The sequence below is a fragment of the Arachis ipaensis genome, chromosome B03 (assembly GCF_000816755.2).
Source record: "Arachis ipaensis cultivar K30076 chromosome B03, Araip1.1, whole genome shotgun sequence".
Taxonomy (NCBI): Eukaryota; Viridiplantae; Streptophyta; class Magnoliopsida; order Fabales; family Fabaceae; genus Arachis; species Arachis ipaensis.
In genome coordinates this window covers 119,953,483-119,972,123 of record NC_029787.2, presented here as the reverse complement: position 1 = coordinate 119,972,123, position 18,641 = coordinate 119,953,483, and the positions used below count along the sequence as shown (strand labels likewise).

Genomic DNA, 18,641 nt, shown 5'->3' with positions numbered 1-18,641 from the left:
ATTATTTAAAACTGAAATGCAACGATGCTGTCTTTTTTACACAAGAATGTAGAGAAATTTTACGGATATGTAGAACTACTAATTGCTGCTGAGATATTTTTAATACTTGGATTAGCACTTGATCAATTCAATTAGGTATGAATATCATTAAATATGCATAACTTCCATCGAATTTAATTAGTTTGTTGTTTAATCAATCAGTTAATTATTGATGATGATTATGTTTCTTTTTTTTTTTTTTTTTTTGGGGAGGGGGGGTTCTCGTTCTTTAAATGACGCTATCCCGAGGAGGACACCTAAACGCAAGCCTTAATGGCCTCATCTTCTTAAGGCTCCAACAGTTTTTTTTTATGTTATGCTGACCCTCGTTCTTTAAATGATGGTATCCCGAGGGGGGAGTTTTGACTTTTGAAGGTGGAAGGGGATGATGATAAAAACTATAATACACCTTGTATAGATTAATTCCAATTGTGTGGAATGAATAATCATAAACACCAAATATTGGTGAAACTAAGCAAGTAATGGAACTCAATAAAAATTGCAACAATTAACTGCAATTTTCTTTACAAGGACGGAATATTAATTTGACATCATACATCGTTTAATCAAATTCGCTATAAGCTGGTTAACTTAATGAATGATGTGAACATTGCTAGAATACGTATTGATCAACAAAGTGTATTATTGTGACTGAAATATTATGTTAATTCCAATTTCTAACTATGCTGCCAAGATGTGCATTAAAAAGATAAAACTGTATGTGAGGGCTACCTCATTGCATCTTCTAGATCCAATTCCAAGCATGCATTGAGAGAATGAGCATAAGATGTGAATATCTTCCAAATTCTTTTCAGATATCAACCTTTATTTGTCTGAGGATCTTGATCTGATGCAGGAAGTGGGAGCTCTACGTTGGCTGTGGATTCGCTCGCGAAAAACAACCACCACGAGCTCTACTTTGGCTCTGGATTCGGTTGCAAAAGACAACACGCATGGCGAGTAACATATTCTGATATGCATGAGCCAACACTAGCCACACTCTGAAGTAGAAAGAAAAACATGGTAGGCTTTCCAAGGAACAGGAGAAGCCTGCATTCCAGGAATACCAAGCAGTAGAAGTAGCAAGAGTGTGCAGATATTCCTGCATGACACAATCACAAGGTAAGTTATGCTTTTCATAGGTGATTACACTGCAAAAGAATCTCACCAAATTATTTTTCCAAATTCGAAAGAAACAGTGGCAAGATTTTAAAGTTGTGCAGTCCAAGATTTGCAGACTAGAGATATGGATTCAATCATATAATTGGAAAAAGAACTATATACCTGCAAATAGACGCGAGTCAGAACTGTGCGCTCTATCCTGCAATCCCATTGTAGGTGTTTGTGGCTTCTTGATGATGATCTGAGAATGCTGGAACAATCTCAGGATGAACTTTTTGTTAGAGTATAATTATGATCAATTAGCATTATTTAACATATCTGAATATTTATTATAAGATATTACGTTTTTATTATTTCGATTCACTTAACACTTATAAATACCCTTCTATATTATATCATTCTACACAACTTAAATATTCACAAACCTTTTTCCTATTGGGTAATACTAGAGAGACAAAAAAAAACAGCCAAAATTTGCCTTATTTAGTATTTATTAATTGTCGTAACAATTAATGAATGCTAAATAAAGCAAATTATGGCTGTTTTTGATTAATTTTCTTTGGTTACCAAATATTTCCGTTTCCTATTACTCCCTCTTCCCTTTCTAACACTTTTGGTACCTGCTTCAGTATAAATTGTCATCTCAGTACCAATCGATCTCTGCCATCACACACAACATTCATTGTAGATCTACCTCGTTCTACATGAGTGCCATTTTTTTTTTATCTTTTTGATGGCATGTTATTATCAGCACTTCATCCAAGATTATTATTCTGGTGATGCAACACAATAGTAGTCAAGTTGTGATGGAAGTAAATAGGGCTACACACGGATCGGATCGGATACAATATTCGCTTTTTTTCAGGTTAGATTGCGGATCGGATCGGATCGGATATCGGGTATATCCGCATAATTCAAAAAAACAAATTTAAGATTTTGTTTGGCTGTTTTTACAAAAAAATCCAGAAAATTCATTTTTCACCTGTTTAATCCTATTTACTTCTAAAATATTATTAATAAAAGTTCTCTTAAATAACAAAAACAAAATAATAACACAAGATTTAAGTTTAATTATTTTAAGTTGAAGTACAACATAAAAAATTAAAAACAAAATATCATAAAATTCATAAAATAACACACTAAAATTCATATCACATTAGGGTTTACTTTCTTAAACTATGCTATTTATATGAGATGTGCGGATATGCGGATTTGCGGATCGGATCCGCGGATATTACTGCCAAATCCGCAATCCGATCCTATTATAGTGCGGATCGGATGACTCTGCGGATTAGATAATATCCGCAAAATTCGGATCGGATGCGGATAATTACCGCGGATATTATCCGATCCATATGCAGCCCTAAAAGTAAATGTGAGGATTAGGATTTCGGGCCTGCTACACATACAAGCAAAAAGGCCCTACAAGTTTTACAAGTTTCCAGCCCACACTTCATTCACACACGCACTCATCTCTCTTTGAATGGAACGTAAACTACACGCACCCCACTCAACGGTTGCTCTTCGCAAAATAGCGCTCCTTAATGGCGCACTCTTCCACTTCTCCAAGCCCTTCGAAGAAAACACAAACCGTCCGTTTTCGAGCAACATTTCAAACTGCAGAGATAGGACTCGTCGCGAAGATTAGAACTCTCCATCAACACAACATAGAACTCTCGATCAACAATCTCCAGAAAAAAGAAGTTATAATCAAGGTTTTGAAAACCGGACCGGTCATCGAACCATTCTAGTCACTGGTTCACTGGTTTACTGGTCCAACCGGTCTAACCAGTGGTTCAACCGGAAAAACCGTTTTAGAATAAAATAATAAATAAATTATAAATAAACATCCTAAAATATAATTATAATATAATATAAATCTTAAAATATCTTCGAAATTTAAAACATTACATAAAATATCATCAACCTAATCTATATAATCTTATCAAAATACAAACTCAAAAATTAAATAGTAAAAAAACATATCTAAATATTAAATCCCAACATCATGATTTATCAATCATCAAAATCCACAAAAACTTGTTGCAAATTTGCTTAGGTGGATTAGGATTAGCAGCATCATTCGAAATTAATAAAAGTTTTATTAATCTCTATTTGATTAATACTATTATCCAGAACTGAAATTAATAAAAGTTTTATTAATTAAAACAAAATTAAAGACCAGCCACAGCAACATGACCATATCTAAATTCTGCCAGCAACATTCAGCAACAAACAAAGCCAGCAAAACCAGCAATAATTAGGAGCCAGCAACTACAAATCAAAGCAAAACCAGTAACTACAAAACAAAGAAGTATCCATAACCAGATACAAAATTAAAGACTAGCCATAGCACATTGAAAAATCAAAAAATTATCAAGATGAGCATATCTAAATTCTGCCACCAACATTCAGCAACAAACAAAGAAATAAAAACAGCAGGACATTCAGCAGCAAAAACACCATTACCAACAGCATTCAGCATTCAGCATTCAGCATTCAGCATTCAGCAACAAACAGGGCATTTAACAACAAAAATTAGCATTCAACAACAAAGTGTGATCTTATCAAAATACAATCTCAAAAGTTAATAGTAAAAAGAAATATCTAAATATTAAAAACCAACATGAAGATTTATCAATCATCAAAATCCATAAATTAAAACCTTGTGACTGACTAGCAGAATCATTTGAATTAGGAGGATTGGCAGACGAATTATTACTCAAACAGGCATTATAAGCAACTGCTTCTTGATTAATACTTTCATCCATAACTAAATTCAATAAATCATAATCCAAATTAAAAACAGCAACAGAACGGCTAGAAATCCAATAATCATCCATAAGACCATAGAACAGAATCATTAACAAATCCATTACTCAATTTCAGAAACAAATCCATTACTCAATTTCAGAATCAGTAACAAAAGCACATATTAGAACAGAATCAGTAACATATCAGAAATCAATCACTAACTTCAGAGCTCAGATTCACAAATCCCTAATTTCAGAAATTGCATATTTGAGTAATTTGAAATTTCAGAGTTCAGACCACTAACCTTGACTGAGAAATTATAAAAGCTAGAAATTATAAAACCAATCAGAAATATGGTTAAAGCATTTCATCAAACATGTTGAGTGCGGTAAAATTAAAATGAAATAAGAGAATCCAAAGCTTAATTTCAATGTGATAGAGAAGAGAACAAAACTATTGTAACTTTAATTTAATCTATGAAAAAATCCAAACCACTACCAAATCAAATAATTACTTATTGTAGTAGAAATCAGAAGTTGCAGAGTTTGAAGAAGAGTATTGGTGTTGTCTGTTGTGTGAGTGTATTGTCTGGTGGCTGGTTTAGGGAACTCACGGCGGGGACAACAGAGAGCAGTTCGACGAGTGGAGCACGCGGGTTGGTCGCAGAGTTTGAAGCAGAGCAACGTGGCTTCCAGACGAACGCGAACGGTGAACGACGAGCGAACGCGAACGAAGACGCGAACGTGAACGGCAAACAAACGGCGACGGAAGCGTGGCTGAGCAGACAAAGACGACGGACGCCGAGCTCGAGGAAGCAACCGCGATCGGTGACAGCGAACAGGGGTTGAAGACTTCGAGCACGAGGGAAGCTAGATGACGGATGGCGAGCTTTGAGTGCGACGGACGGCAGCAGTATGCCCCTCCTTGTGGCGGTGGTGTAGGCTTACAGTGCTAGGGTTTTGTGGTTAGGCTTGTGATTTCTCTGATTGAAAGAAAGAAAGGGAGAACGGGAGAAAAGAAACGAAGGAGCTTCCCTTTTTGTGTAAACCGGCCGGGTTTCGGTTCGGTCTGACCGGCCGGTTTTCGTCTGGTTCAATGGTTTTTAGCCGGTTTTCTAATTATCGGTTTTATATGCCTTACCGGACCGTTAATACTGCCGGTTTGCGGTTAAACCGGTCCGACCGGCCGGTCCGGTCCGGTTTTCAGAACATTGGTTATAATACTCAAGGTACGTTACGTTACTATTTTATTCATATTGTATATTTTCCACATTTCGAAAACGAAGAACTAGGTTTTACTGTTCTTCTACGTTCTTCTAAGTTTTACTGTTCTTCTTGTTCTAGGTCTCATTTTACAATTTTTAATGTTCTACTTGTTCTAGGTTTTACTGTTATTCTTGCTTCTAGGTTATTCTGTTCTTCTTAGTTGTTCTAGGTGTTACTGTTCTTGTTGTTCTAGTTCTTCTGGTAACTGATTTTTGGGAGTATATTGCGTGATTTGGTGGGTGTATATTGAGTATTTTGTTGGGTGTATATTTCTGAACTGATATACTGTAATATAGTCAACAGTTGCAACTGTTCTAATATTTGCTTGTCCATGGGTGTATATTGCTTGACCTTGTATATTAATGCATGTTTGAGTGATATCTGACTGATATCTATGGGTGTATCTGACTCATATCTATGGGTGTATCTTACTGATATTTATGGGTGTATTTTTTATTTCAGAAAAAATGGCAGGCAGAAACCAAGCTGAAAAAAATGTAAAAACAAATATATGTCTTAGATAAAATCAGTTTTATATAATAGAAATATATCTGACTATAATTTTGCTTTGTTTACAGCAAATCAAAGACCTTAAGTGTGCAACACATTTGTTAAGTGAGAAATTCAGAAACATGAGCGAGGAGAAGAAAACAATTGTTAGGGATTTGGGATTTGGTGGCCTGATGCACATCCCGCCGCTAAGGGTGCATCACCAAATTGTCAGATAGATTCTAAGGATATTGACACTGATTAATGTAAATGTTATATAGTCTTGTAACAAATTGAACACATGCTGTAAAAATTTTTCAATTATAATCCAGTTTATTGTAAAATTTCTTTCAATAATTAAACTCTCTCTGCTGTATTCAAAATGTATGAATTACAGGTACTATAATATGAAGGAAAATATCAAACCAAATATACACCCATAACATGCTATTTTTTACACCCAAAGAAAGTTGAATATACACCCAAAAATCTATCCCCCTGATGCTTTATCCCTAAAATCCTAAACCCTAAACACTTAAAACCTAAACCTTAACCCCTAACCCGTAAACCCTAAAACACTAAACCCTAATACCTAAAACCCTTAAACCATTGTAAAAAAAACAAACAATATTTTATAACATAAAAACAAGATTCTGAAGTATATATATGTATATATATGTAAAATGTGAAATACAAGAAAATTCAGAAATACACCCAAAAGAACACTGCTTTACACCCAAAAGAATGCATGCTCTCGCTCCTTTGTGTGCTTCTCATCCCTACCCAGAAGTGGTGATCCAGATAGATTGGAATTCATATATGACGGTCTTCATAGAGATCTGCAGAATACACTCAAACACAAACTATAAATACACTCGAAAAAATATTAAATTTACACCTCTGCTGCAGATTTTAAACAAACATTACCTGAAAGCCACTTGTTGTCCACAAGACCAAAATTCAGCAGAAAATCATTCCAATTCCTATCAAATGAGTCTTTAAGCACACCCACGCTTCTCGCACTTCTCTCGTAATGTAATTCCTCACATCCTTTTCAATAAAATTTAACTCGCGATGACCCCCGGCAGCCGCAACAAATGATTGGTAAGTTTTGCTTGGTCTAATACCAGCCTCTTCGTTATTCTCTATTGTACGACGAATGGACATGCTTAGTTCCTGTGCTGTTTGAGATATTTTAGATTTCCATTTTCCCTCTCTGCTACATGTAATCAATTGATTCTTAATCTCGTTTCCCTTCCTATTTGTGCTCTGAACTCTTGTAGAAAACTCTGCAGCCTTGGCGTAGTTCCTGTAAACTTTTCCAGCATCTTCAAGGGTGGTAAAGGTCATTCCAACCTTGGGAACAAACTGGTCATCAACAACAGAGAGAGGCTGCAGAATACACCATATCAAAAACTAAAAATACACCCAATCATTGCTAATATAATACACCCGAACGGCAACAACTAAACTAAAATGACAATAAAAGCCATAAACTGTAAATACACAGGCTGCAGAATACACCATGGCAAAAACTAAAAACACACCCAATCATATATGATATAATACACCCGAACAACAACAAAGCTAAAATAACAGAAAAAGCCATAAACTGTAAATACACCCACACTTCTAGCAAAAATACACCAAAAAAAGTTCTGATCTACACCCGAGCGTCTGCTATAAATTCCAGATAATTAATCAAAACTAACACAGATTTATGTTAACGCGTTAGTTTCACAGTCAATGTTCACGAATTATTCAACTACACAATGCTATACAAATAACTGCAACAAAATTCAGAGTCATATGTAAATCAAACTTTGATTTCAGAAACCAGAAAATCGAAAAGAAAACGAAGCTGGAGTTACAGAGAGAGGAACTAACGTCAATGACGAGCAACAAACCAGTGAGGAAGGAGGAGAAAAGAACGATCGAAAAAGAAGGGGAAGACGCGCGAAAAGAAGAACGAGCAAATTTGGAAAGAAGGAGAACGAAGAAGGAAACAAATCTTTTAAATTTGGTAGTTATATATAGCGCGTGTAAGGGACGTAGCACTTGCAGCGTGTTTTGGGGGGTTAGGGGTTAATTGACTTGTAATACTTACAAGCCGTAAGCCCTAATCGCTTGTATGTAGAGCTTTTTCGTTAGGATTTTGATTGGGAAGACTTTGATTTCAGTGCCAATTAAGAAAAGATATTGGCAGTCCTCCAACTTCCTCAGTCCACTTCAAGGATTAACATTAAAACCCACTCTTTTCCTTTCGGTAAATAGCTTCAATAACTTCTGAGCATCGGACTTTTTTCCTGGTAAAGAAAAATTTGAACTGATATATGAGATTGTGCTATCTGATGGCACATGTCCTTTCTCACACATTTCAATCAGCAACTTTTTCGCTTCAGCCCGATATGACATTCTAAGTTCCCTATCCATCTCTGGCTGGCAGGACAATTTGCACCATCCGCAGATTAGAATGTCGTATGTTGAAGAATTAGGAATTCTTCCCCTTGTCAGCATTTCATTCAAAAGTTCTCTAGCATGGCGCATTTTTCCTGCTTTTGCATAATCATTAATAAGAGCGTTATAGGTGCCAACAGTGGGAACAAAACCTTTGATTATCATTTCACAATAGAGCTTCATAGCATCCTGTTTGTTTCCAGCTCTACCATGGCCAAAAACCAAAATATTATAAGTGGTGGCATTCAGTGTCAGACTGTCAGTCCTCTTTCTTTCATCTCGCTAACTAATTTCTCTGCCTGTCTCATTAAATCAGAAGTTGAAAGACCTCCTAAAAGGGTATTATAATTGGTAATGTTTGGAGAGATTCCATCAGCCAACACATAAGTATTGAATGCCTTGTCCACATGACTTCCTACAATGTAACCACGAATAAGGGCATTATAAGTAATAACATCAGCTAAAATTCCACTTGCCACCATTTCAGTGAGCACTGCATTTGCTTTCTTAGTCATTCCTAACCTGCAGAGTACGGTCATTAGAGTGTTATAAACAGTCTGGTTGAGTGTGAGGCCACTATCCACAAGCATCTTGTGAATTTGCAAAATCGCATTTGCTCTTCTATTCCTTGAGGCAGCTTTAAGCATAAATTTATGAGTAACTGGCATAGGAACAAGCCCCATAACTAACGTTTCACTCAAAACATCCATTGCCTTTTCAAATTCACCAGCTTTAGAAAGCCCACCAATCAGAATGTTAAAAGTGACTGCATTTGGCATTACCCCGTTGCTCTTCATCTCAGTCAAGAGACCCAGTGCGCCTTCAGTGTTCCCTTTTATGCAGTATGTGTTAATTAGAGTATTATATGTAGTACAATCTGGAGCTAAACCCAACTCTATCATTTTTGAAAACACAGACTGCGGATCATATTTCCCAAGCTTCAAAAGCCCCTTAATCAAAGCATTATATGCAACAACATCAAACTGTGTGCTTTTCTCTGTCATTTCCTGGATTATGGAGACTGCAGCTGATTCATTCCCATCATTAAAGTAGCCATCTATCAGAGAAGTGTAGTTAACAATTTCTGGGCAAAGACCTCGAGAACACATATCTTTAATTAATGACTCAGCTTCCTCCATTCTTCCAACTCTTTTCAAGTTGTTAAGCAAGATATCAAATATTACATTGTTTTCCTCTAATCCCTGTGATTTCATTTCCTTATAAAAGCGAGCAGCAGCTTCCTGTTCGCCTGCCTTAAAATAGCTATCGATTAAAATTGCATAAACAAAAGTATTAGGCACAATGTTCCTTTCAATCATCTTCCCTAACACATCAACTGCTTTATTGAGCATTCCTTTTTTGACATATCCATTCATAATAGAAGAAAAAGTAGCAACATTTGGAAGAACGTGTTCCTTGTCCATGTTTTGTAACACTAACTCTGCACGTTCCATGTCTCCTACCTTGCAATAGCCATCAAGCAATGCTGAATAAGCAACACAGTTTGGGACAAGATTGAACTTTAAAATTGTTTGAAACATATCCTCAGTTCCAACCTTAAAAAGCCCATCCATCACAATTGTGTACATAACTATATCAAAAGATAAGCCCCGAACAACCATTTGGCCTTGAAAATTAAAAGCTTCCATTATCCTCCCCGATTTGAAGAAATGACCAAATATAAGGAATGCATATACAGAGGAAGAGATGAAATTTTGGATACTACATACTAGTGTTGCTTTGCACATCTATATGAAGCTAATTATCTGATTTATTATGCCATTACCATTCTCATGAAACTCATCCAAATATGAAGATAATGAATCAAAATCAGCATAGAAAGAAAATATGGAATAGACAGAAGCTAAACAATCCAACAGTTAATCATGCTAAGCAACAATACCAAAATCACATTAAACAAGTTTAAAAGCAAAACAATTCCTTAAACTGACGTTAAGTTCATCTAATTATTATCATATACCTTCAATATTTTGTTGTGACTGTTTTGTTAATATATAATCTCATAATAGCAATAACATTCTAAAAAACATAATAATAATACTCGGAGTGAGGGTAATTATTTTGTTTTTAATCAAGAATTTTCTTTTTAGTTACTCTTCTAACTGAAATAAAAGGTAAATTAACTGATATCATTATTAGTAAAACACACACATACAATATACAATTGACACATGATGATGAGGTTCCGAAAACCACTACTCATCATGCTATTATTGTAAGGCTATAGTTTTTTGTTTTTCTTTCTAATTTTTCCTCATCATCATAGCCTCCGAAAGGAGTTATAAAAATCACCAAAACTATAACAAACAAGGATGGCCCTTGCAGCCCCAAAAGCACTTCATAAAAATGATAAAATGATAAAACAAACTAATGAATTTTAACAAGTTTTATGTGTGTTGTTAAAATAGAGAATAAAAAAAAAAAAAAGAGGATTAGGTAACACCTGGGTTGGCCCTATTAGTTAAAGAGCTTTTTATTCTTCTATCCCTATAAAGTAGGGCCAAAGTCCTATAGGGCCAAACATATTGACACCACTGCTCATTGTTCTATATTAAAAAATAAAAAATATTGCAGCAACCCTTCTTGCAAAAAATTATTGCTTATAATCAAACAAATCTTTCGATATCTTCATGGAACGGTTGACATGGGATTGTTTTATCCCTATGGATCCAAGTCACAATTAGTTGGCTATGCAGATGCTGGATATCTGTCTGATCCACACAAAGGGAGATCTCAAACAGGATACCTGTTCACATATGGTAGTACAGTTATATCATGAAGGTCCACGAAACAGACGATTGCTGCAACATCCTCTAATCATGCCGAAATACTAGCAATACATGAAGCTAGTCACGAGTGTTTTTGGCTGAGGAGTTTAATCCAATATATTCTGTCATCATGTGGACTGATTGATCAGAAGATAGCTCCAACTGTCCTATTTGAAGATAATACAGTATGTATTGCTCAACTTAAAGGCAGATATATCAAAGGTGATAGAACAAAGCATATTTTCCCCAAATTCTTCTTCACTCATGATCTTCAAAATCAAGGGACAATTGATGTCCAACAGATCCGCTCAAGTGACAATCTGGCAGATTTATTTACAAAGTCACTCCTAAATTCCTTCTTTGAAAGATTTGTACACGAGATTGGGATGTACCGATTTCGAGACATTAAATGATGTCGACAAGAGGGGAAGACTGTACTCTTTTTTCTCGTTGGATTTTTCTTGATAAGGTTTTTAATGAGGCAGTCTCCATCACAATGGATTTTGTACTCTTTTTCCTTCACTAAGATTTTTTTTTCCCACTAAGTTTTTCTTTAGTAAGGTTTTAACGATATATAATCCTAAATGGACATTCAAAGGAGAGTGTTGTGACGAGGATGCTATGGATAAGAATGGATGTCCATTAATGAGTAATTCAATTTCCTATGTTGAGAGGAGCAAGTCTTTATATTGAAGGAAATTAATGAGGTTTGAAAAAGCAAATTTTATTTACCTATAAAAATAAATAAAAGGCATCGTCAGATATATTTTACACAACAAGAAGAATATCAAACTTCTTCTCTCTCTCTTTCATACTATTTTCTCTCTTATATACTTTATTATAATAATTAATTATATCTACTATATTAATATAGTAATTCTAGTAAATATTACTACTTGAGTTATCTAATTATATTTTCATATTTTATATTTGTTATTTCTTCCTTATTTATTTAGTTATTTTACAACAATTTTAACTTGATGATACAATCTGCTTTTTAATTTTAATGGCCTTCCAACGATATTATTTAGCAATGTTAAAATTTGGCTAGTTTTTTTTTTTATGTGATCACCACAAATATGAGTCTCAAATTTGTTACTTTTAATTTTTATTTTAATACATAAATCTGAGAATTTGATTTGTTATTTTTATTTTAAATTTTTTATATGTGTTATTTGAATCTTTTTGTTGTGATAAGTATGGGTGGATGCCCATTTAATGAATTGTGACTTCTTTCATAATTTTTGACAGCCAACCTTTTCGATATAGAATTTGATTTTATCAAGAGAAGACCATATTTAATTACATTTGAAAGCACATCTTTTATGTGCCTATAAATAGAAGTATGATATGAAACAAATGACACAGCAATAAAATCTTCTCTCCTTTTATAATACAATTCTCTCTCTTTATTTTACAAGTATTTTTGAATACTCTTCTCTCACTCTTTATATATAATATTAGTAAATATATTAATCATCTTTATTATATTGAGATAGTAATTGTGGTACTAGAGTCTTCTACTTATACTTTTATTTTATATTTATTTTATAACACGTTATCAGCACGAGACTCTGATCAAAATTTAGGAAGACTCAGGTAACAAATTTTCATTATGTCGAAGCTCTCTCATCTTGAATTCAATGCTCTTGATATATCTGAAAACAATTATTTATCATGGATATTAGATGCTGAAATTCATCTTGATTCAATGGATCTTGTAGATACCATTAAGGTTGAAAATAATGCATCTCAGAAGGATAAAGTCAAAGCCATAATTTTTCTTCGTCGTCATCTTGGCGAACGATTGAAAAATGAATATCTCACATTAAAAGATCCTGCAGATCTTTGGAAAGACCTTGAAGAAAGGTATAATTATAAAAAAACGGTGATACTTCCTTAAACCAGATATGAGTAGACGCACTTGCATCTGTAGGATTTTAAATCCATAAATGAATAAAATTCTGTAATGTTTCGAATCACCTCACGAATGAAATTATGTGGAAAAAAGATAACTGATCATGATATGTTGGAGAAAACTTTCTCAACCTTTCATGCCTCGAATGTGCTCCTGCAGCAGCAGTATCGAGAAAAAGGATTTAAAAAATATTCTGAGTTAATTTCTTGCCTTCTTGTTGCTGAACGCAACAATGAGTTGCTTTTGAAAAATTACGATGCGCGCCCAGCCATTTTCTGAAGTAAATGTGGCAAATTACCCCAAAAGAGGTAAATGACAAGGTTTTAATAACAAGAAAAATTATGGAAGGAAAAGGAATTATATTCAAAAGAGAGGATCTCACTAGAAGTGGGATAAAGAAAGAAATATTGGGCAAAATAAATCAACAAAGGATAAGTGTTTCCATTGTGGTGGAAAAGGCCATTGGTCACGTACCTGTCGTACCCCAAGGCACCTTGCCGATCTTCACCAAGCATCTTTGAAAAAGGATGACAAAGGAAAGGAAACAAATTTTGTTTCAAATGATGCTGAAAATTCCACCACTCATTATGATGTATCTGATTTCTTTGAGAATCCTGAAGAAAATATTGGTCATTTGATCAATGATGGAATAGTTTAATGTGTGAGATTGTTAATTATTCATGTAAATAAATAATATAAAGAATTTATTGTTAAGCTTTATTTTTTGTGTATTTAAGTTTCAAATATGATGTATATAAATAATGAAATATTAATGTTTATGTTTTGAAATCATTAAATGTGTCAAGATTTAAAATAAAATTTTAGTATATGACATTATTTTTATATATAGCGTTTTTTAGAAAAATAATTCCAATCAAGTATTCAATTTAACTGTGCATACTACTTATTTTATTATTATTATTTGTCTTTGAAGAGAATGGCAATGATATATAATGAAGATGTATGCCTTGCGGATAGTGCAAGTTCGCACACTATTCTCAAAAGTGATATATATTTTACCCATCTTGTGCCAAAAGAAGAATATGTTAATACTATTATTGGCTCAGACAATATGATTGAAGGCTCCGGAAGAGCTATAATTTTGTTTTCCGGAAGAACAAAATTTATAATAAATAATGCATTATTATCTACCAAGTCTCTAAGAAACTTGTTGAGCTTTAAAGATATTCGCCGAAATGGATATCATGTTTAAACAATGAATGAGGAAAATCACGAGTATTTATGTATCACAACTCATGATTCAAATAAGAAAGTTATATTAGAAAAATTACCCTCATTTTCATCTGGATTATATTATACCAAGATTAGTGCAATTGAATTACATGCCACTGTAAACCAGAAGTTTACTAGTCCAAATGAATTCATAACTTGGCACGACCGATTGGGTCATCCGGAAACAATAATGATGCGGAGAATTATTTAAAACACCCATGGACATTCACTAAAGAACCAGAAGATTCTTAAATCTAGTGAATTTTGTTGTGCTACATGTTCTCAATGGAAGTTAATTTTAAGGCCATCACCAGTAAAGATTGGATTTGAGTCCCCTGAATTCCTAGAAAGGATTCAAGGCGATATATGTGGACCTATTCATCTACCATGTGGATCTTTTAGATATTTTATGGTCCTAATAGACGCATCTTCGAGATGGTCACACGTGTGCTTATTATCTTCTCGCAACCTGGCGTTTGCGAGATTACTAGCTCAAATTATTCAATTAAAAGCACAATTTCTAAAAAATCCAATCAAAGCAATTCGTCTTGATAATGCTGGTGAATTTACTTCCCAAGCTTTTGATGCTTAACTTATGGCTAATGGAATAAGTGTTGAACATCTAGTAACTTGTGTTCACACACAAAATGGGTTAGCATAATCACTTATTAAACGCCTCCAATTAATTGCTAGACCCTTACTTATGAGAACAAATCTCCCAACCTCGGTTTGGGGGCATGCTATTTTACATGCCGCAGCACTTATTCGTTTGAGGCCAACGAGTTACCATCAGTTCTCTCATATGCAATTAGCTTTTGGTCAGCAGCCAAATGTTTTCTATTTAAGAATATTCAGGTGTGCGATATATGTTCCCATTGCACCACCTAATCGCACCAAAATGGGACCCCAAAGAAAATTGGGGATATATGTTGGATATGATTCTCCTTCTATAGTGTGGTATCTTGAGATACAAACTGGAGATATATTTAAATCCCGATTTGCGGATTGTCATTTTGATGAATCAAAATTTTCAACATTAAGGAGAGAGAATAAGCTTACTGAAAAGGAACTTAATTGGAATGCATCATCCTTGATGCATTTAGATCCTCGATCAAGGCAATGTGAACTAGAAGTTCAAAATATTATACATTTGCAAAGAATAGCAAATGAATTGCCTGATACATTTTCCGATACAAAGAGGATAACCAAATCTTATATACCAGTGAAAAATACCCTAATTCGAATTGATGTCCCAGTAGGACAAGTAGCTACTGAAGCAAATTCACGCCAGAAGCATGACAGGCCTGTCGGTTCCAAAGACAAAAATTCTCGAAAGCGAAAAGAGGTAAATACTATTCCTGTTGAAAAAGACATAGTAGAGACACCTGCAGTTGTCCAAAATTTTGATATAATTTTAATGCCAGAAGACGTTCAGGTACCTGAAAATTGTGAAAATGACAAGATCTCGATAAATTATGTCTTTACAAGAGAGAAATGAGACCGAAATAAGACAATTATCAATGAAATATTTGCATATAATGTGGCATTAAATATCATGCATGAAAGTAAGGATCTTGAGCCAAGATCAGTCGAAGAATGTCGACAAAGAAATGATTGGCCAAAATGGAAAGAAGCCATGAAGGCTGAATTAGACTCACTTGCAAAACGTGAAGTCTTTGGACCTGTAGTCCGTACACCTGAAGATGTAAAACCTGTTGGATACAGATGGGTATTTGTGAGAAAACGAAATGAGAAAATGAAGTTGTGCGCTACAAAGTCTGACTCGTGGCACAATGGTTTTCACAAAGGCCTAGTATAGATTATGAAGAAAGTATTCCCCTGTAGTGGATGCGATAACATTGCGTTATTTGGTCAATTTATCTGCATATCATAAACTGCATATGCATTTAATGGATGTGGTAACAGCCTACTTATACGACTCATTAGATCGTGATATCTATATGAAAGTTCTTGAAGGACTAAAGATATCTAAACCATCCAATGAATATTCACAAGGGTTATGCTCAGTCAAATTGTAAAGATCTTTATATGGTCTAAAACAATCTGGACGAATGTGGTATAATCCTCTTAGTGAGTATCTGGCCAAAAACGGATTCAAGAATGATGATATCTGTCCCTGTGTTTTCATAAAGAAAACTGCATCTGGATTCATTATAATTGCTGTGTACGTTGATGATTTAAATATCATTGGAACTCCTGAAGAGATTCCAATAATTATAAAAACTCTAAAAGAAGAGTGTGAAATGAAAGATCTTGGAAGGACTAAATTTTGTCTCGGCCTGCAGATCGAACATATAAAAAATGGGATCTTTATTCATCAAACAACATACACAGAAAAGATCTTGAAAAGATTTTATATGGATAAGTCACATCCTTTGAGTACTCCAATGATCGTAAGATCTTTGGATGTGGAAAAGGATCAATTCCGTCCTAAAGAAAAGAATGAAGATATCCTTGGTCCTGAAGTACCATATCTTAGTGCTATTAGAGCGCTAATGTATCTTGCTAATAATACACGACCCGATATATCATTTGCTCTGAATTTACTAGCAAGGTATAGTTCCTCTCCAACCAGAAGACATTGGAGTGGAATCAAACAAATCTTTTGATATCTTCATGGGACAGTTGATATGGGATTATTTTATCCTATGGATCCAAGTCACAATTAGTTGGCTATGCAGATGCTGGATACTTGTCTGATCCACATAAAGGGAGATCTCAAACAGGATATTTGTTCACATATGGGGGTACAGCTATATCATGGAGATCCACAAAACAGACGATTGCTGCAACATCCTCTAATCATGCCGAAATATTAGCGATTCATGAAGCTAGTCGCGAGTGTTTTTGGCTCAGAAGTCTGATCCAATATATTCTGTCATCATGTGGACTGATTGATTATAAGATAGCTCCAACTATCCTGTTTGAAGATAATACAGCATGTATTGCTCAACTTAAAGACAGATACATCAAAGGTGATAGAACAAAGCATATTTCTCCCAAATTCTTCTTCACTCGTGATCTTCAAAATCAAGGAACAATTGATATCCAACAGATCCGTTCAAGTGATAATCTGGCAGATTTATTTACAAAGTCACTCCCAAAATCCTCCTTTGAAAGATTGGTACATGAGATTGGGATGCGCCGATTTCGAGAAATTAAATGATGTCGGCAAGAGGGGGAGATTGTACTCTTTTTTCCTTGGTCAGATTTTTTCCATTGGATTTTTCTTGACAAGGTTTTTAATGAGGCAGTCCTCATCACAAAGGATATTGTACTCTTTTTCCTTCACTGAAGTTTTTTCCCATTGGGTTTTTCTTTAGTAAGGTTTTAACGAGGCAATAATTCTAAATGGTCATCTAAGGGGAAGTGTTGTGATAAGCATGGGTGGATGCCCATTTAATGAATTCTGACTTCCTTCACAATGGGTGACCAACCTTTTCGATATAGAATTTGATTTTATCAAGAGAAGACCATATTTAATTACATTTGAAAGCACAACTTTTATGTGTCTATAAATAGAAGTATGATAGGAAACAAATGACACAGCAATAAAATCTTCTCTCCTTCTTTTATAATACAATTCTCTCTCTTTATTTTACAAGTATTTTTGAATACTCTTCTCTTACTCTTTATATATAATATTAGTATATTAATCATCTTTATTATATTGAGATAGTAATTGTAGTACTAGAGTCTTCTACTTATACTTTTATTTTATATTTATTTTACAACACCTCTTTTTTTTTTTTGTGATTAAACAAATAAAAAAGAAAACAAAAAAACTAAATTAATTGGCTAGAATCATATCTAAGTTAATCCAATATTAAAAATTATTTTAAGGGACTCTCTTATTTGTACACCATAAAATATTTTTTTTACAAATTTTATTATCCCTCAAATTTGAGAGTCCAATTTGTTAATTAACATTTAAACAAAAAATTAAAATCCATATTAGAAAAAAACTCAGTAATAAACTATTACACTAGATTACACACAATCTTCCTCAAACTCAAAAAATATTAGCCGATTCAATCTTTGAGCCATATCAAGCTATTTTAAAATTTTCTTAGTTTACTTTTGTTTCATCTTATAGTCTTTTGTGTATATTTTTATTCATTTTTTAAATGGTGACGTATAAAAAACATAACCTTAAATTCTCCTCAAATAATCCGGGTGAATAGCACAATGTTTCATCAAATTAGAAACTAACATGGTGCACATTATCTAGTTTAGAATTTGATTAGATTGAAATCTAAAGAACTATTTTGACTCAGTTTGACTCAGCCATGAAATTTGGAGGACAGATTTGAGCATTTGCTGATAAATATCACTTCAAGTGAAATCACCAAAATCTTTACGTTGATTATACTGTATAGCATTTTTTTGGCATAAAACAATTTAAGTTCAATTTAATAACCTCTAAAGCAATTTTTGTGGTACATGAATTTCCGAGTTATTAATTTGTATTTTACAAAAATTTTAGATATAAACCAATCAATCGAGTCAATTCAAAATCAATCCCATTATTTGGATTGATTGATTTCTTTCCCC

The 18,641-nt window shown here is 34.0% G+C and overlaps 1 protein-coding gene and 1 long non-coding RNA gene across 2 annotated transcripts; both read right to left on the bottom strand.

Annotated features, from left to right (window-relative positions):
• On the bottom strand, positions 817 to 1,477 carry LOC110269815. The gene is made up of 2 exons (XR_002358575.1): positions 1,324 to 1,477; positions 817 to 1,141 (listed from the first exon to the last, which is right to left on the bottom strand). It is a non-coding gene; the product is annotated as an uncharacterized LOC110269815 (long non-coding RNA).
• Positions 7,590 to 10,084, bottom strand: LOC107633616 (pentatricopeptide repeat-containing protein At5g14770, mitochondrial-like). The gene is given in 2 exon segments (XM_016337221.2): positions 7,590 to 8,378; positions 8,381 to 10,084. Coding segments are annotated over 2 exon segments (1,974 nt in total). The 5' UTR covers positions 9,875 to 10,084; the 3' UTR covers positions 7,590 to 7,898.